The 20,722-nt window shown below is 42.9% G+C and overlaps 1 protein-coding gene across 1 annotated transcript in view; it reads right to left on the bottom strand.

Annotated features, from left to right (window-relative positions):
• Positions 1-15,360: 15,360 nt before the first annotated feature.
• Positions 15,361-20,722, bottom strand: part of LOC117449047 (protein NLRC3-like) — a 74,559-nt gene continuing 69,197 nt past the window's right edge. The window contains exon 8 of the mRNA XM_071203687.1: positions 15,361-16,526. Within this exon, the coding sequence (XP_071059788.1) occupies positions 16,525-16,526 (2 nt within the window). The 3' untranslated portion in view covers positions 15,361-16,524. The remainder of the gene's footprint in view (positions 16,527-20,722) is intronic.

Genomic DNA, 20,722 nt, shown 5'->3' with positions numbered 1-20,722 from the left:
ATCTTTTATAAGCGTTACACAACAGGTCCAGTGACACACACCAACAAACCCCGGACAAGAAAACTGTCGAAGGTGGGCGGAGGAACCAGACACCTGTGTGTGTGTGTGTGTGTGTGTGTGTGTGTGTGTGTGTGTGTGTGTGTGTGTGTGTGTGTGTGTGTGTGTGTGTGTGTGTGTGTGTGTGTGTGTGTGTGTGTGTGTGTGTGTGTGTGTGTGTGTGTGTGTGTGTGTGTGTGTGTGTGTGTGTGTGTGTGTGTGTGTGTGTGTGTGTGTGTGTGTGTGTGTGTGTGTGTGTGTGTGTGTGTGTGTGTGTGTGTGTGTGTGTGTTCGTATGCTCTGCAGGGACATGCATGTCAGTGTATTGTTGGTAGTACTCTCATCTGCAGCAGGTAGTTTTGCACTTTGTTGAAGCAACAGGTGAGTACCTGGCTACTACCTGACCCCCCCTACACACACACACACACACACACACACGCACGCACGCACGCACGCACACACACACACACACACACACACACGTTGTGACTGCATCATCTCATCACTTCCTGTCTTCCTCTCCTGTTGGAACTGAAGCGTAACACACCTTCCTCCTCCTCACCTTACCTGGGAGCGGCAGAGAGAGACGACTGCAGGTGAGTCTTTCGAGGCCGTTTAATCCAATAATGAAACACTCCTTAAAGATCAGATTTACGTGTCGTAGATTCGGCTACTTCTGTATAAATGCTTCATATTCACAGTTTCATTAGTCTAACTGACTCTGGTGGTTCTTTATCCTACATTTGTTACTTAATATTTTAATTATCCAGAATATTTCATATTGTTTTTTTTATATTTGATTGCATATTTCATTTTGAATTGTTAATTTCCACTTTTTAAAGTATTTAAAGTATTGTATTTTAATGTCTGAACACACTTCTGCTTCTGTGATGACAGCATTTCCCAAATTGGGATCAACAAAGTATCTATCGGAGAACCACTTTCTTTCTGTCCCACTGTTTTGACGCTATATTTAACGTTATTTCCCATAATTTTATTTCAGATTAGCGGGCGTCACAGCAGGTGTTCCTCCTCAGAGCGGCCCCCCTTGGAAGCTGGTTTCATGTGGTGGCTTAGAGTCTCATCATCTATCTAGCACCATTTGAAATCGGTGGTCTTGGGGTGGGGAGTGTGTTTCTGTGTGGAGGAGTGTGGAGGAACAGATGCTCAGTGTCCTCTCTCCGAGGGTGAGCGCTTTCTGCTGGTGCTCAGAGTCTCTCTGCGTCTCCATCTGAAACGGTTACAGGGAAGGACAGACCCCCCCCCCCTCCAGCAGGAGATACAGGTAAGCTGTGCTGTAGTTTAATCACAAAATACTGTAGTTTGATTACAAAATACTGCATTTTGATTACAAAATACTGTAATATTGTAGTTTATTTACAAAATACTGTAATATTGTAGTTTAATTACAAATATTGTAGTTCATTTACAAAATACTGAAGTTAAATTACGAAATACTGTAATATTGTAGTTTAATTACGAAATACTGCGATATTGTAGTTTAATTACGAAATACTGAAGTTTTATTACAAAATACTGCAGTTTAATTATAAAATACTGTAATATTGTAGTTTATTTACAAAATACTGTAATACTGTAGTTTAATTACGAAATACTGTAGTTTAATTACAAAATACTGAAGTTTAATTACAAAATACTGAAGTTTAATTACAAAATACTGTAATATTGTAGTTTAATTACGAAATACTGTGATATTGTAGTTTAATTACGAAATACTATAATATTGTAGTTTAATTACAACATACTGTAGTTTATTTACAAAATACTGAAGTTTAGTTACACAATACTGAAGTGTAATTACAAAATACTTTAATATTGTAGTTTAATTACAAAATACTGTGCTTTGATTTCTAATATTGAGTTTGATTACAAAATGCTGTAGTTTAATTACAAAATACTGTAATTTAATTACAAAATAATGTAGTAGTTTAATTACAAAATACTGTGCTTTGATTTCTAATATTGAGTTTGATTACAAAATTCTGTAGTTTAATTACAAAATACTGAGTACTTAAATTACAAAATATCTTTGTTTCATTACGAAATACTGTAGTAGTTTGAATCCAAAACACTAGTAGTAGTTTAATTACAAAATACTGTGTTTGATTACAAATTACTGTAGTAGTTTAATTACAAAATACTGTAGTAGTTTAATTACAAAATACTATAGTTTAATTACAGAATACTATAGTTTCTTACAGTACAAAATACTGTCATTTGTAGTTTAATTAAAAAAATACTGTAATTTGTCAATTAATTACAAAATTCTGTAGTTTAATTACAAAATACTGAGTACTTAAATTACAAAATATCTTTGTTTCATTACGAAATACTGTAGTAGTTTGAATCCAAAACACTAGTAGTTTAATTACAAAATACTGTGTTTGATTACAAATTACTGTAGTAGTTTAATTACAAAATACTGTAGTAGTTTAATTACAAAATACTATAGTTTAATTACAGAATACTATAGTTTCTTACAGTACAAAATACTGTCATTTGTAGTTTAATTAAAAAAATACTGTAATTTGTCAATTAATTACAAAATTCTGTAGTTTAATTACAAAATACTGAGTACTTAAATTACAAAATATCTTTGTTTCATTACGAAATACTGTAGTAGTTTGAATCCAAAACACTAGTAGTTTAATTACAAAATACTGTGTTTGATTACAAATTACTGTAGTAGTTTAATTACAAAATACTGTAGTAGTTTAATTACAAAATACTATAGTTTAATTACAGAATACTATAGTTTCTTACAGTACAAAATACTGTCATTTGTAGTTTAATTAAAAAAATACTGTAATTTGTAATTTAATTACAAAATACTGTGGTTTCATTACAAAATTCCCCCTTGGAAGCTGGTTTCATGTGGTGGCTTAGAGTCTCATCATATATCTAGCACCATTTGAAATCAGTGGTCTTGGGGTGGGGAGTGTGTTTCTGTGTGGAGGAGTGTGGAGGAACAGATGCTCAGTGTCCTCTCTCCGAGGGTGAGCGCTTTCTGCTGGTGCTCAGAGTCTCTCTGCGTCTCCATCTGAAACGGTTTCAGGGAAGGACAGACCTCACCCCCCCTCCAGCAGGAGATACAGGTAAGCTGTGCTGTAGTTTAATCACTAAACACTGTAGTTTCATTACAATATACTGTAGTTTAATTACAAAATACTGTAATATTGTAGTTTCATTTAAAAATACTGAAGTTTAATTACAAAATACTGTAATATTGTAGTTCAATTACTAAATACTGTAGTTTAATTACTAAATACTGTAATAGTGTAGCTTAATTACAAAATACTGAAGTTTATTAACAAAATACTGTAATATTGTACTTTAATTATAAAATACTGTGGTTTGATTTATAATATAGAGTTTAATTACAAAATGCTGTAGTTTAATTACGAAATACCGTAGTAGTTTGATTCCAAAAAACTGTAGTTCAAACCGGAGAGACGTGATGTAAGATTTTACATATTTATTGTTTACACGTCATATGAATGAAATGATTGCCATGATAATACAACAGGAGAATGTAATGGTGTTTGGCGATTAGGCCCCGGTTTGCAGGATAATCATTTAGGAGGGAAAGCACCGCTCCGATGAAATCCCCGGGGTCTAGACACTGGTGGTGGTGCTGAGTAGGTGAGACCGGTCTGAAGAAGGAAGGTTTAGCTTTGTCCTGGAGGAGACTGGAGGCGAGAGGGGTGGAGGCGGGTTACGGTCATCTGCAAATGACAACTGACAGGGAGGAAGAGCAGGCATTTAAGGAATTTAGCATGTGCAGCTATTGGCTGCTGAGGGGTGACGCCCTCATATTTAATGAGGGGGGAAGGGAGCCATCGAGTGACGTGTAAGTGACTCGTGTTAGGTCTTCCTTATTGAACTTGCGCTAAGCTTCATTTCAAACCGGAGAGACGTGATGTAAGATTTTACATATTTATTGTTTACACGTCATATGAATGAAATGATTGCCATGATAATACAACAGGAGAATGTAATGGTGTTTGGCGATTAGGCCCGCGGTTTGCAGGATAATCATTTAGGAGGGAAAGCACCGCTCCGATGAAATCCCCAAAACCATTGAAGTATGAAATACTGAGATGAACCGAGTTGCTTACCTTGTGGGGTGACTGGTGATCTGGGAAGGAAAGATAATAGATTAGCACGTATATGAGCGACATAGTGCCGGAATCACTGCCGGAGCTTACGGGTCATGCTGAGACTCTGACTGCCGAAATCAGTGCCGGTCTTACCTGAAAACGACCTGCGGGTCGCATGCCTGGCCAGCAGGGCTTGACTACGCCGAGGAGCGAGCGGTTTCGTTTTGTAACGGTGGCCTTCCGCCACGACACCGAAGTGTACGGTGGCCTTCCGCCACGCCTGAACTTCGCAGGCTATATACATCTTTTTCTTTGCTCTTTCTTTCGTAACTGACACCGAAGTGTACGGTGGCCTTCCGCCACGCCTGACTTCACAGGCTATATACATATTTTTCTTGCTCTTTTCTCTTTCTTTCGTAACTGACACCGAAGTGTACGGTGGCCTTCCACCACACCTGACTTCGCAGGCTATATATATATATATATATATATATCTTTTTCTTTACTCTTTCTTTATTTTCTTTGTTTTGTAACTGCCACGGGGGTGTACGGTGGCCCGAGTCCACGCCTGACTGCAGGAAATACATTTTACACTGATACGTTTGAGCAAGGCCTGGGAATGAAATACCTGTGTGCCGGAGATGAAGCCCGTTACATGTAGTTGCAGCGTGAGACGAGCCATTATTCCCTGTGGGCGGGGCCCGCGGAATTAGGACAGGAATGCAGTTTGAATATCAGGTACCTTAGTGAGACATGTATACTTGTGAATGTATTTATGAGCCACCACCAGTTATATGCATAGATACCATAGTCAGGGTCTGAGAGATCTTTGGGAAGCCAGTACGGCGCTGATGTCTGGGCGAATATAGGTTGTGAAGGCGGAGGAGGACCACCGTCCTAGTTGTTGTAGGGATGAGGTAGAGAGACCTTGATTAGCAGCAGAGGTGGCTGCACCTATCCTGATGGAATGTCCCGGGTATGATATAGGTGATAGGCCGGATTTAATGAGAACTTGCTTGAGGTAGAAATTGACAGGGGCCATGACCCTGCGAACCACTCTCCCTGGAAGAAACCCCCAAAACCCACGGATGAGGCGGCATCCGTGAAGAACCTCATTGTGTCAGAGGAACGCACGAGGTCATCGTAAAAGAAAGTAACTCCGTTCCAGTGGGCGAGCAGGAGGGACCAGAAACGTAGGTCTGAGCGGCAGCCTTCGTCTAAGAAAACGCAGTCATGGAGTTTGTCGACCGTTGATGCTGCGTCCAGGAGGCGGGAGATGAACGAGCGCCCCTGGGGGATGACATGCATGGCGAAGTTGAGGTGTCCGAGAAGGGAGAGCAACTCTTATTTTGTGATAACGTGTTGCTCGCAGTATGACTTGGTGATGTCCCGGATGCGCTGCAATTTGTCGGAGGGGAGAGACGCCTTCATGTCTATGGAGTCGAGGATGATGCCTAAGAACTCTAAGCGTGTGTCGGGACCTAACATTTTCTCTTTGGAGAGAGGGACACCTAACTCCTGAAGCAGTGTTTAAGCTTGGCCAGTGAGATCCCTGACCTGTCCTGTGGTGGGACTATGGGGAGGAGTCGTCCAGTAGGTGAAGGACGGAGGGGATTCTGACGATGTTCAGCGGGTTTCAGCAGGATCCAGCATAGCGCTTCCGAGAAGGAATTGAAGAAGCAGGGGCTGCTTCTGCGAAAATAGAGTTTGAACTCCCACTTAATACCGAACGAATTCCACTGAGACGGATGAATGGGGATGATGTTGAAGGCATCGGTAATGTCCGCTTTGGAGAGCCGAGCTCCGTGCCCTGTGAACTTGATCATCTTTATTGCATTATCCACTGAGGCATGGTGAAGGGAGAACTGATCTGGAGGGATGATGCTATTGACGCTGCTGAATGGCCAGAGCGGGGAGCGGACAGATCGAAATCAGCCTTTTATTTACGTGTGGCTTATTCCGATGGGATTTGAACGGAACACTGAGAAGGGGGAGGAGCTAAAAGGGCCGATTATATATCCTTTGAGAAGTTCTTTGTCGATGAGCTGGGAAACTATGTTGGGTTCTTTAGCGGCTGACTGTAAGTTTCTTGCTACGAAAGTCACTGTGGGAGATGGGAGGACCCCTACCCTGAAGCCTTGGGAGAGCCCTGACAGAGATAGTCAACGAACACGGAATCTGGGTGAGTAGATAGCGCAGCTGCTAGCTGAGGGATGATAATGGGAGTGGAGGGTGGTATTCCAATTATTATTATTATTTTTTTTTTTTTTTTTTTTTTTTCTCCTCCACGAGGTTTCTGGCGTAGAGCTACTGTGACGGCCCGTCCAAACGGTGGCGCGCGTTAAAGCTTCCAACGCTTCTGCCCATTCACTTTGAATAGGGTGACATCACTTTTAGCAGGACTGTATTTTGGGAAGCGACGTGGAGCGTTGCTGGCGTTGCTCGCTTCAAAAGTTGAGCAATGTTCAATTTTGTTGGCGCCTCGGCAGAAGCGTCAGCCAATGAAATCCCGTTTATGCAAATCTGCCAGTACAAGCGCTAGCCAGTCGAACCGCGTGTATGCTGGGAGAGACTACGCAGGTCATTACCTCATATTCCGAAAAATGGAGGGAAAATTCATTATAGCGGTAGTGAATCACCCGGTGCTGAATGATCGGTCTCTGTTCATCTACCGGGATACAAACCAGGGGAGCGAGGCATGGAGGGAGGTGGCAGGGACAGTGGGTGAAACTGGTAGGTCTTCGCCTGTTGGAGTTTTTTTTTTTTTTTTTTTTTTTCCAGTTTACTTCATTTTAACATTGCTATTGCTTTGTATCTCGGGGCAAGAGATTCATGTGATTGGTTGTTGGTCACGTTGCTCGCAAAAACAGTAGCGTAGGCAAAAATATACTTTAGGGTGGGCCTGTAAAATATAAGGTGGGCCAGATTTTTGGCAGATTACTTTTAGAATACTTCCGAGTTCCTTTCCTCTTCTTCTTCTTCTTCTTCTTCTTCTTCTTCTTCTTCTTCTTCTTCTTCTTCTTCTTCTTCTTCTTCTTCTTCTTCTTCTTCTTCTTCTTCTGAATACTTTCTTTTCCATAACAGATGGGTATGTTTTGGTGAACGGGAGACACGTATTTTACTGTTTTATCAAGAGCACAACACGACATCTTGGTGTCATTCTGGACAGCTCTCATCTGCACCACACGTAAAACTCACCCATACTGCATTCTTGTGCAGTCTTAAAACCTTTCCTTGAAATATGTTATACAAGTAAGGTGTCCTTGGGTGCTTTGAAAGGCGCCCCTAAATAGAATGAATTATCATTATTATTTATTATCTGAAACGATGTAATAACTTTTTTTTTTTTTTCAGTCACTTGCCCTATACATTCAGCAGGCCATTCACTTTGATTTGATCCCGTTATAAATGTCATCATTTCGACAATAAATAAATGCTACAAAAACGTTATCTTCCACGTTTTATCTAACCATCTCCGTTTCTACCTTTCAATATATTTTGAAAGAGAACTCTCTCTCTCTCTCTCATCTGCGTGCGGGGGCGGGGCCTCACAGACACGCTGCATCTCTCGCTTACAGACACGCTGCTGCGCTGTGCAGTGTGCACACGGTTCTGCTGGTAATGAATATTACATTTTGTGAGGAAACTTCTCAACCAATAGTTCCGATAAGTATTCACTTCAGGTTTATGAAAGTAACTGACTCAGATTACTCGTTTTTCAAATGTAACGCCCGCTGAATATACATGATTTTTTGTATTTCTGATTACGTAACGCCGTTACATCTATTCCGTTACAACCCGACCCTGTGTGGGTGAGTGCAAACATTTTCGTTAACACTAGTACCTGACCTGAGTGCCACGGAAGTCGAAGCTCCTGTGACGAGTCTTCCAGGGCCTGGAGGCGAGCATCGATAGCTATCATGGAGCTAGCCAGGGATTGCAGGGAGCCGGCCACGCTACTCTCCATGAGGGGTGTGTTAGTGACGCTCCCGGACTGGCAGCCTGGGAAGGGGTGGATTTTGGAGGTGGACGGGATCCTGGCTGGAGGGCTCGACTTCCTGCTCTTTTTTATATTACCTCCGCGGCTGCGGCAGCGTCCTCGCCCTGCTCTCTGGGGAGCTGACTGGAGCTGCTGCCCCGGACTGGGGAGCTGTGCTGGAGACCTGATCCGAGAGCTCTCGGAGCTGCGAGAGAGTGAGGCCTGGGGCTGTGGGGATGTCCTGCTGCAGGAGCCGGGCGATGAGGAAGTCTGCCTCTGGTGATAGGCCGCTGTGGGGAGCCGAACCGGGCTCGAATAATTCCATACCAGGTTCGTGATCTGAATTGTCCGCGTTGGACATCTCGAGCTAGTTTTTTCTTGTGCTTTTTTTCTTTTCTTTTTTCTCACGAGGAGGAGTATAGTACTGCTACTGTTTACGGTCATCTGCAAATGACAACTGACAGGGAGGAAGAGCAGGCATTTAAGGAATTTAGCATGTGCAGCTATTGGCTGCTGAGGGGTGACGCCCTCATATTTAATGAGGGGGGAAGGGAGCCATCGAGTGACGTGTAAGTGACTCGTGTTAGGTCTTCCTTATTGAACTTGCACTAAGCTTCATTAGTTTAATGACAAAATACTGTGTTTGATTACAAAGTACTGTAGTAGTTTAATTACAAATTCTGTAGTAGTTTAATTACAAAAATACTGTAGTAGTTTAATTAGAAATACTGTAGCAGTTTCATTACAAAATACTTTAGTAGTTTAATTACAAATTACTGTATGAGTTTAATTACAAAATACTGTGGTAGTTTAATTACAAAATACTGTAGTAGTTTAATTACAAAATACTGTACTTTAATTACAGAATACTGTAGTTTAATTACAAAATACTCTAGTTTAATTACAAAATACTGTGGTTTGTAATTTAATTATAAAACACTATAATTTGTAATTTAATTACAAAATACTGTAATTTGTAATTTAATTACAAAATACTGTGGTTTCATTACAAAATTCCCCCTTGGAAGCTGGTTTCATGTGGTGGCTTAGAGTCTCATCATATATCTAGCACCATTTGAAATCAGTGGTCTTGGGGTGGGGAGTGTGTTTCTGTGTGGAGGAGTGTGGAGGAACAGATGTTCAGTGTCCTCTCTCCGAGGGTGAGCGCTTTCTGCTGGTGCTCAGAGTCTCTCTGCGTCTCCATCTGAAACGGTTTCAGGGAAGGACAGACCCCCCCCCCCCCCCCCTCCAGCAGGAGATACAGGTAAGCTGTGCTGTAGTTTAATCACTAAATACTGTAGTTTCATTACAATATACTAAAGTTTAATTACAAAATACTATACAATTGTAGTTAAATTACAAAATATTGTAGTTTAATTACAAAATACTGTAGTAGTTTAATTACAAAATACTAAAGTTTAATTACAAAATACTATACAATTGTAGTTAAATTACAAAATATTGTAGTTTAATTACAAAATACTGTAGTAGTTTAATTACAAAATACTTTAGTAGTTTAATTACAAAATATTGTAGTTTAATTACAAAATACTGTAATATTGTAGTTTAATTGCTAAATACTGTAACAATGTAGTTTAATTACTAAAGACTGTAGTTTAATTACTAAATACTGTAGTTTAATTACAAAATACTAAAGTTTAATTACAAAATACTATACAATTGTAGTTAAATTACAAAATATTGTAGTTTAATTACAAAATACTGTAGTAGTTTAATTACACAATACTTTAGTAGTTTAATTACAAAATATTGTAGTTTAATTACAAAATACTGTAATATTGTAGTTTAATTGCTAAATACTGTAATATTGTAGTTTAATTACTAAAGACTGACTGTAGTTTAATTACTAAATACTGTAGTTTAATTACAAAATACTGAAGTTTAATTACAAAATACTGTAATATTGTATTGGGAAAGTTTACTCTAAGGTACTCGAAAGGAGGGTCAGGCCGATTGTCGAACCTCAGATTGAGGAAGAACAATGCGGATTCCGTCCTGGCCGTGGAACGACGGATCAGCTTTTTACTCTCGCAAGGATCCTGGAGGGGGCCTGGGAGTACGCTTATCCGGTCTACATGTGTTTTGTAGACTTGGAGAAGGCGTATAGTATGTCAATAAAACCATAAAACATTGAAATTAAATATGTCCACAAATAAATAGAAAATATAATTTGTTGAAAATGTTCATAATATAGAAGAAGAAGAAGAAGAAGAAGAAGAAGAAGAAGAAGAAGAAGAAGAAGAAGAAGAAGAAGAACCTTTATTAATCCCCCGAGGGGGGAATTCAGTTTCCCCTCTGTCGTACACACACATGCGTTTCTTATACAGGTACATACAGACACAGTACACACGTTTTACATCATGCACATACATATACAAATACACACAGTTATATGCACACATGCACATGCAGTTGAGAGGTCAGAGCAGAGGCAGCCAGTCTAGCCGGCGCCTGTGAGCAGTATAGTATGTAGAAAAAACAATCATAGCATAGAATGTCTAAAAATAGGGGGAAGGTACGTTATAAAATGTCACTTAAAAGTCAGATTGTCAGGAAAAAAGACTCAAAATGTTATGTTGAAATTGTTTTTATAAATCCGAAAAAATTCTAAATCCGAAAAACGTCTTAGATACAGAGACAACATATGTTGAAAATATCAGAAAACAGGTACATTCAAGTTTAAAAGTTAGCTGTGCTCTTAAATTACAACTCAAACTAAACGACTCTCCTCCTGAAGCTTTCATTTAGATTGATGTCTGTTCAGGCTATTCACCCTGTTTCAAAAGCGCTGATTCTCTGTCCGTAGCTTTGAATGCTAATGAGCTGCTGCTGGCCACGCCCCTCTGAGAGATGATTGGTTTAAAAAAACACAATGGTGCTCTTGGAGGAGATTCAGGTGATAAGGTGGGGGGGGGGGGTTACCTTGGTTGTTGCTAATGGTTACACAAGCCAAAAAAAAATAGTGGCAAAAATCTGATCAGCTAATTTTCAGACAAATATATAGAAAATAGAAAAATATATTTGGTATCCTTAATTTAAAAGCGTTTTAAATTAAATTCAGAAAAATACAAAAAAACAATTATAAAGGTTAGTGCCAAAATTAAAGCGTTCTTCGGGAACTCTTACAAACCAAACCAAAAATACAACAACAGTCATTCTCCTCTTTCTGTGTTCAGATCCTCGGCGTCCCCCCTCAGAGCGGCCCCCCCCCCATCAGAGCGGCCCCCCTTGGAAGCTGGTTTCATGTGGTGGCTTAGAGTCTCATCATATATCTAGCACCATTTGAAATCAGTGGTCTTGGGGTGGGGAGTGTGTTTCTGTGTGGAGGAGTGTGGAGGAACAGATGCTCAGTGTCCTCTCTCCGAGGGTGAGCGCTTTCTGCTGGTGCTCAGAGTCTCTCTGCGTCTCCATCTGAAGCGGTTACAGGGAAGGACAGACCTCACCCCCCCTCCAGCAGGAGATACAGGTAAGCTGTGCTGTAGTTTAACAGTGGGAAATCTGCTCAAAGATTGTAGGTCAACCCTGGGAGAAACGTCGTGAATCAGCCGACCATAACAACATATTAACCTCATCTCGTTTTTTTTTTGCATGCTTCTTTGTTTACATTAATCTGTCTTTGGCTCTTTTCTGCTGTAACAAATGTAAATGTCCCCTCTGTGGGACGAATAAAGGTATTCTGATTCTGATTCAGCATTCCACCATTTAATAAAGTCAGACTGAAGCACTCATTTGTGAACCAGTCAATCCTCAAGTTAAATAAAGAGTTCAATCCCAAATGTTAGAGTTCTTGAGCGTGTTTCTCTTCAGTGATTGTGATGTCTTTTCTTTATATTTGTCCTTGTTTGAAGTTCAAATGGAGCTGCTGTGATGCAGGAAACATATCAGACTTGCTCTGACATTAAAGTGTTATTTTATCGTAGAAAATACTGTGTTAAATTACAAAACATTTACAATTGTCAATAATATCTGGAGTGATGTTTGCTGTGGAGGAAGATTTATTTAGTCCATATTAAAGTTTGTTAAAAAACATCACTATACAGGTTATTAACTGAAAGTCATAATGTAGTATGTAAATAGAGAAGAAAAACGTCATATATGTCATAAGGCGCTTTCACACCAAGTACCTTTCCCACAAAGGTTCATCAGAACTTAGTTCATGAGAACTCTTTAGTTCTCATGAACTAAGTTCAGATCGCGTTCACACCGGAATAAGTCCCTGGGAGAGGACTAGGCAAATGAAGCCGCTAACTTCGTCTTCTTCTGCTTTGGGTTTACTGGCAGGCCGCAAACAACTTCACGGCGTGTACTGCCACCCGAAGTCCCCGGCCGGAAGTCCCCGGAGTTGGGGACTGGCTTCAGTAGAAGCTGCTGGGACTCCCAGCATCGCCGACACTTCGCCGACACCTCCTCATCTCCACTGCTCATGTTTTATTTTGTGTTGCCATAAGTTAGTGTCTCTCCATTTGTGCGCTGGGCTAATGCTAATGCTAATGCGAGGAAAATAAAATGGTGGCTTCACAACACTTTTTGGGAGTTTTACGGGGCGTGGTTTGCAATCCGCCCAGCCTACAGAGTGGCGAAGTCCCTCCCCTTCCGGGGGAGCTCCATGGGACCTTATTTCGAAAAAGTTATGCATTGAAGTCAATGGAGAGAGAAAGATTATCTTTCGATCCCATTTGAATTGTGCCACGAATTACACATATGATGTTTGTCAATTTAAAAGATAATTTTGCAAGTAATTTTTTTTCAATGAACTACATCTCCCGTCTCGCACCACACACCCAGACGGCCGTCACGTTGAAACATTTCACTTCTTTCTTTCAGAATGAGGCGAAAAGTATTAAACGAGTGAAAATCACTCCAAGTCTGGGCACGTTGAGAGCTGTACATACACACAAGGGGAGTTAGTCGGTTCCGTGAGAGCCAGCATGCGGGACCGGGACTCTGGGATGTGTAGTCTTTCTAGTTGCGTATTTTTCATCGTCTTATATTTCAACAGTTTTACGACAAACTGTGACTTTTTTGACATGGAAATTATTTTTTAAATTGACAAACATCGTATGTGTAATTCGTGGCATAATTCAAACGGAATCGAAAGATCTTTCTCTCTCCATTGACTTCAATACATACTTTTTCAGAAATAAGGTCCCATGGGGCGGAAGTAGATGGGCGTGACTTCGCCACTCTCTCTTCTCCCATGAAATTACCTGCTCTCTAGCAGGGTCTGAAAAGGGGGAGAAAAGGTTCTCATTAACTAAGTTCTAGTTCTGGATTTTTTTGGAGTGAACGCTCATTTTCGGAACTATATCGGAACTTTACTGGGAAAAGTACTGCGGTGTGAAAGCGCCTATAGTGTACAATGTTGAAAAAACCAGGGGGGAAAAAAATTTAAAAAAATGTATCTTCTGTAATTACTTCTATTTAAATGACAAATACTTTATTATTCTTTGATGTCATATTTAATGTTGGCATTTCAGAGTCTTGCTGATTAAATGTTGATGATGTTATTGTTTGCAGTGGTAAAATACATGTATTACGATCAACGTCCAGATATATAACTGCTCATGTTGTACTGGTATGGTGTCAAATGGGTGAAAAATCATTGTTACACTACTGCAAAATAAATGTTTTTAAATTAAATGTTCAGAAACTGCACAGTCGTCCTGAGTTTTGTGTTTGTTTTTAAGTAAACATTTCATAATTAATAAAGTTTATGAAGCTGTTGATTCTACAGTAAAGTCTCCATTATATAAGACCCCCCCCCCTCTCTCATCTGTGATGATTCGCCTACATATGTTCTTGTGTTTCGTTTTCAACCCATTTGTCACAGTCTGCTCCATCATTCAGTAGTTTTCCATTCACCTGTTAACCACACCTATACGTTTTTGCTCACTCTCTTTCTCTACTGCACCCATTAGTTTCACTGCCAGTATTTAAACCCTCACCAGACCTTATGCTAGTCTTTCACGCGTTTGTCATCAGATTGCGTACCCGGTTCCGACCCTGCCTGTCCCCGACCTGCCTGATCCCTGATCCTTAGTGTTGGCGAGATGAAGCTTTGAAGCTTTCCAGCCAATTGGTTCGCAAAAGGGTTCGTCTCATGAGGCTTCATCATGGGCTTCATTTGAACACAAGCCCCCCCTGCTGGTCAAAGTGTGTACAACAGGCAGATTAGACATCTCAACAGTGTGATCAATCTGATACCGAGTTCCCAATGAGTAAAGCCTTAGAATAACTCTAAACAACGAACATTAAATCATATTTTCATGTTAACAATATTGTATTTATTCCAGTTGAATGATTGTGATTGAAAAGCCTAAGGAGGCTGGTAAACATTGCAAAGAGGGATTTGTATTCCTTAATAATATTCTTAAACTTAACCATGTTGTAGCCTGAGAAAGGCTAAACCATATAGAAGAATACATTTATTAACTACATTATCTCATTTAGCTGTAGCTTTTATAAACAACAACAAATAAGTATTGTTCAGTCGTTGAACCAGGGACCCTGCGGTCATGAGTCAACTGCTTTATTTGTGCTTGTATCTCTTTATACTTATGACATGTTCCGACCTCTATATGAGTGAGGGTCTGAGCTCTCTTAGTTCCATCGTGTCACCGGGCCCGGGTGCAGGAGGGGTAATATGGTTCTTATAAATACATCCATGGCATGGGTAATATCAGCACTGTGGTTCAACCATCCATGGGTTCAACGGATCTGAATCGCTTCCTGAAGCAGTCACGTGGTATCGACAGGCAGCGAGGCTTCGTTTGTCATCGATGATGTCACTGCCCAAAACGATACAAGCCTCGATACAGGCTTCACAAAAAGCTTCGGGGATTACTCGACACACGCTCCGAAGCCTCGGCGCAATACGTAACATCACTACTGATCCTGCCTGTCCTTGGACTATCCCGCCTCGCCTGCTCCCTGACCCTCTGCCCGGCCCTGACTCACCTTCTGCCCGCTGTCCTCCGGTTCGTTTGCCTGCACATCATCCGGTATCCCTCTGCTCTGGTATTATTACCAATAAAGTACATTACCAATACTCCGTGGTTTCTCGAGTGCTGCATTTGGGTCCTTCATAAGATTGTGACACCATTAATTAATAGTATATTCATATAATTAATAGTATAGTAAAAGAGATGCGAAAACCTTACACATTACAGTACGACAAAAAAAGTCAAAGTGTTGAACATTTTTATCTAAATGACAATCCTTCAAAAATAAAGTATTATTGTATATTGTTCAAAAATGACAAAATACCTGGTTCTGTCAATAACACCCAGATTGGTGTTTGCTGTCGAAGATGATTGACTTTTAGATTTAGTTTTTCGACATACTGTACTATTGCTTTTTTCAACATTATACATGACATTCACTATATAAGTATTGGGACACTCCTCTTAATCAACGAACTCAGGTGTTTCATTCAGTCCCATTGTCACAGGTGTATAAAATCAAGCACCTTGCCATGTAGTCTGCCTTTTGAAACATTCGTGAAAGAATGGGTCGTTCTAAAGAGCTCGCTGAATTCCAACGTGGTTCTGTAATAGGAGAGACAATGAATTAAGTTGACCATCTACTTCAGCTTTGGTAAGTTCATTTTATGTCATATATGTTGTTGCCTTTAGGCTATTGCTCTGCTGGATCGATTGATATTGTGACCTCGGTGATGAGTGTCTGTTTCCTTATATTTACCATCTATGGTGTTTTAATGCTGAAGCATTACGGTTGTTGTTAGTGTTAAGTATCGCTTTGTGATGGTGCCCTTTATTGCATGTATTAAGGTTCATTACAATATGACATCCCCACGCTGTGTACGTAAATGTATGTGCTGACAGTGTTGCTCCGTGTTCTTCATTCATGGCTTCCGACATTATGTCAGATGTCCCCCGCCGTTCGTGCCCCACTGGCCTTACTAATGCTCTTCTGGATGAAAGGGATTCCCACAGACACACTCCAAGATCTGTAGAAAGCCTTCCCAGAAGAGTGGAAGCTGTTATAGCTGCAAAGGGGGACCAACTTCATATTGGATAATTATTAAAAAAAATTGTTTATTTATTACGGAGTTGAGAACATAATATTTAGTCTTAAAGTTACATAAAAAAAATCGATTTATAATTGTTTTATATATTTCACAAATTATCTGCTTTGACTGCAGCTTGAGAAACTTCTGGATTCAGTCTGAAAGCATCCTTTTTTAACTTTAAACATGGTCTTTAATAATGTTGTAGTTTAGTTGAACTCTGAGAGGTCGACTGGCTGGACTCCTCACTGGGACTCTGGTTCTGGACCAGCTTGCAGGGTCCAGGAGTTCTTGGAGAGAAGGAGTGCTTCCTGCCGCAGGACTCGGGGGATGGGAGTTCCTGAACATGGAGAAACAGCTTCAGTTATTATGCTCCAAATATCTGGAACAAAGTCCCAGAAAGAATGTGTCTGCAGCTCAGAGAGTCCTGCTGGGAACCCACACATGTTGAGGAGCCCACAGTGTGATGATAGACATGTACAGTACGGGTCCCCAGCACATAGAAGCTGCCGGATGCTAACCTGCATATGTTGGGAGAGCTTTACAGATCAGGACAGTAACTAAGTACATCTACTCAAGTACTGTACTTAAGTACAATGTTGAGGTACTTGTACTTTACCTGAGTATTTCCATTGTATTGTGTACTTCTACTCCACTACAATTCAGAGGTGAATGGTTTACTTTTCCTCCACTGCATGTATTTAATACCTTTAGTTACTTCACAGATGTGGATGAATGATGTGAAATCTAACCAAGTGTTGAATCAGACTTTAGTTCCACCTGGAGTAAATCCTCCAGCTACCCTGCAGTCTACAAAGCCATTCAGACTAGCTGCACCTTCACCAGCTTTGAGAACACTTTCATGATCAATCATTATAAAACATATCATATATATTATTATATTATATTAATCTGCCTCTCTGAAGAACCAGCACCTTACCGTGGTAGAGAGGTTTGTGTGCCCTGATGAACCTGGGGGCTGTGTTGTCTGGAACCTTGTGTTCCTGGTAGGGTCTCCCATGGCAAATTGGTCTCCGGCAAGAGGCCAGACCTCATGAAAGAAACAACAAGAAGTGAGGATACCCGGCCCGGAGGAAGTCCCTTTCTGGAGCCAGGCCCAGAAGGAGGACTCGTCGGCGAGCGTCTGGTGGCCGGGCTTGACACAGAGCACACCTCCGCTTCTCCGTCCCGCGGGCCCACCACCTACGGGAAACAGCGATGGGGTCGGGTGCGCTGCCAGAAGGGTGGCAGTGAAAGCGGAGGGTCTCGACGGACCAGACCCGGGCGGCAGAAGCTGGCTTTGGGGACGTGGAACGTCACCTCTCTGGGGGGGGAGGAGCCGGAGCTTGTGCGGGAGGTGGAGCGGTACCAGCTGGATCTGGTTGGGCTCACCTCTACGCACAGCGTCGGCTCTGGAACCTTACTTCTGGATAGGGGTTGGACTCTATTCTTCTCCAGAGTTGCTCAAGGTGTGAGGCGCCGGGCGGGGATACTCACAAGTCCCCGGTTGGGTGCTTCGTTGTTGGAGTTTACCCCAGTGGACGAGAGGGTCGCCTCCCTACGCCTGCGGGCTATGGGGGGGAAAACTCTGACTGTTGTGTGTGCTTATGCACCCAACAGCAGTTCAGAGTATTCGGCCTTCTTGGAGACCCTGGAAAGAGTCCTGTATGGGGCTCCTGAAGGGGACTCCTTAGTCTTGCTGGGAGACTTCAACGCACATGTGGGCAATGATGGAGACACTTGGAGGGGCGTGATTGGGAGGAACAGCCCCCCTGATCTGAACCGGAGTGGTGGTTTGTTACTGGACTTCTGTGCTAGTCATGGATTGGCCATAACAAACCCCATGTTCGAACATAAGGATGCTCATAAGTGTACGTGGTACCAGAGCACCCTAGGCAGAAGGTCCATGATCGATTTCGTTATCGTATCATCGGACCTGAGGCCGTATGTTTTGGAAACTCGGGTAAAGAGAGGGGCGGAGTTGTCAACTGATCACCATCTGGTGGTGAGTTGGGTTGAATGGCGGGGGAAGCCTCTGGATAGACCTGGTAAGCCCAAACGTGTAGTTCGGGTGAACTGGGAACGTCTGGAGGAGGCCCAAGTTCAGGAGGCCTTCGACTCACACCTCCGGCGGAGCTTTTCAGGCATTCCTGTGGAGGTTGGGGACATTGAACCAGAGTGGTCAGTGTTCAAAGCCTCTATTGCCGAAGCCGCGGCGGGGAGCTGTGGTCTCAAGGTCCTAGGTGCCTCAAGGGGCGGTAACCCTCGAACCTCCTGGTGGACACCGGTGGACAGGGAAGCCGTCCGACTGAAGAAGGAGGCCTTCAGGGATTTGTTATCCCGGGGGACTCCCGAGGCAGTTGCAAGGTACCGACAGGCCCGAAGGGCAGCAGCCTCATCCGTGGCCGAGGCAAAGCAGCGGGTGTGGGAGAAGTTCGGAGAAGACATGGAGAAGGACTTTCGGGCGGCACCAAAGTTGTTCTGGAAAACTGTCCGACACCTCAGGAGGGGGAAGCAGGGAACCATCCAAGCTGTGTACAGTAAGGATGGGACGTTGTTGACCTCAACTGATGGAGTGTTGGGGCGTTGGAAGGAACACTTTGAGGAACTCCTGAACCCGACAACTCCGCCCTCTATGTTAGAGGCAGAGCTAGAGTATGAAGGGGGATCAACACCAAGCTCCCAGGGGGAGGTCACTGAGGTCGTCAAACAACTCCACAGTGGCAAAGCCCCGGGGGTGGATGAGATCCGCCCGGAAATGCTGAAGGCTCTGGGTGTTGAGGGACTGTCATGGTTGACACGTCTCATCAACGTTGCGTGGAAGTCGGAAACAGTACCGAAGGAGTGGCAGACCGGGGTGGTGGTCCCCCTTTTCAAAAAGGGGGATCAGAGGGTGTGTGCCAATTACAGAGGCATCACACTACTCAGCCTCCCCGGGAAAGTTTACTCCAAGGTACTCGAAAGGAGGGTCAGGCCGATTGTCGAACCTCAGATTGAGGAGGAACAATGCGGATTCCGTCCTGGTCGTGGAACGACGGATCAGCTTTTTACTCTCGCAAGGATCCTGGAGGGGGCCTGGGAGTACGCTTATCCGGTCTACATGTGTGTTGTAGACTTGGAGAAGGCGTATGACCGGGTTCCCAGGGAATTACTGTGGGAGGTGCTGCGGGAGTATGAGGTGAGGGGGTCTCTACTCAGGGCCATCCAATCTCTGTACTCCCAAAGCGAGAGCTGTGTCCGCATCCTCGGCAGTAAATCGGACCCATTTCCGGTCAGGGTTGGCCTCCGCCAGGGCTGCGCTTTGTCACCAATCCTGTTTGTAATATACATGGATCGGATTTCGAGGCGTAGTCGTGGGGGCCCCCCCCCACGACTACGTCTGCAGTTCGGTGGACTAAGGATTGCACCACTGCTTTTTGCAGATGATGTGGTTCTGATGGCTTCATCGGTCTGCGACCTTCAGCACTCACTGGATCGGTTCGCAACCGAGTGTGAAGCGGCTGGGATGAGGATCAGCACCTCCAAATCTGAGGCCATGGTTCTCAGCAGGAAACCGATGGACTGTCCCTCCAAGTAGGGAATGAGTCCTTACCCCAAGTGAAGGAGTTCAAGTATCTCGGGGTCTTGTTCTCGAGTGAGGGAACAATGGAGCATGAGATGGGCCGGAGAATCGGAGCAGCGGGAGCGGTACTGCAGTCGCTTTACAGCACCGTTGTGACGAAAAGGGAGCTGAGCCAGAAGGCAAAGCTCTCTGTCTACCGGGCCATTTTCGTTCCTACCCTCACCTGTGGTCATGAAGGATGGGTCATGACCGAAAGAACGAGATCGCGGATACAAGCGGCCGAGATGGGTTTTCTCCGCAGGGTGGCTGGTGTCTCCCTTAGAGATAATGTGAGAAGTTCGGTCATCCGGGAGGGACTCGGAGTTGAGCCGCTCCTCCTTCGCGTCGAAAGGAGCCAGTTGAGGTGGTTCGGGCACATAGTTAGGATGCCACCTGGGCGCCTCCCTAGGGAGGTGTTCCAGGCACGTCCAGCTGGGAAGAGACCAAGGGGTAGACCTAGGACCAGGTGGAGGGATTATATCTCTTTGCTGGCCTGGGAGCGCCTTGGGATCCCCCAGTCAGAGCTGGTTGATGTCGCCAGGGAAAAGGAAGTTTGGGGCTCTCTGCTGGAACTGCTACCCCCGCGACCCGACCACGGATAAGCGGGAGAAGATGGATAGATGGACCAATCTGCACAATGGCTACTTTTACTGTCGCTACTTTCACTATATTTTGATGAAAATACTTTTCTACTTTTACTTGAGTAACATTTTGAATGCAGGACTTTTACTGTAACAGAGTATTCCTACACTCTGGTGCTTCTACTTTTACTCAAGTACAAGATCTGAGTACTTCTACTTGTACTGAAGTATATGTTGATGGTAATACTGTAACAGACTGGTTATAATGTTGATGTTTTCATGTGTTTTATTCTTCAGAGTTTATGTACATTTTACAGAGTGTCAGTGATCGCCTCACTATGTTGATAGACAGTT

The sequence above is a fragment of the Pseudochaenichthys georgianus genome, chromosome 7, assembly GCF_902827115.2.
Source record: "Pseudochaenichthys georgianus chromosome 7, fPseGeo1.2, whole genome shotgun sequence".
Lineage (NCBI taxonomy): Eukaryota > Metazoa > Chordata > Actinopteri > Perciformes > Channichthyidae > Pseudochaenichthys > Pseudochaenichthys georgianus.
The sequence above is the reverse complement of the archived record's forward strand: the minus strand, read 5'-3'. Positions and strand labels throughout refer to the sequence as shown.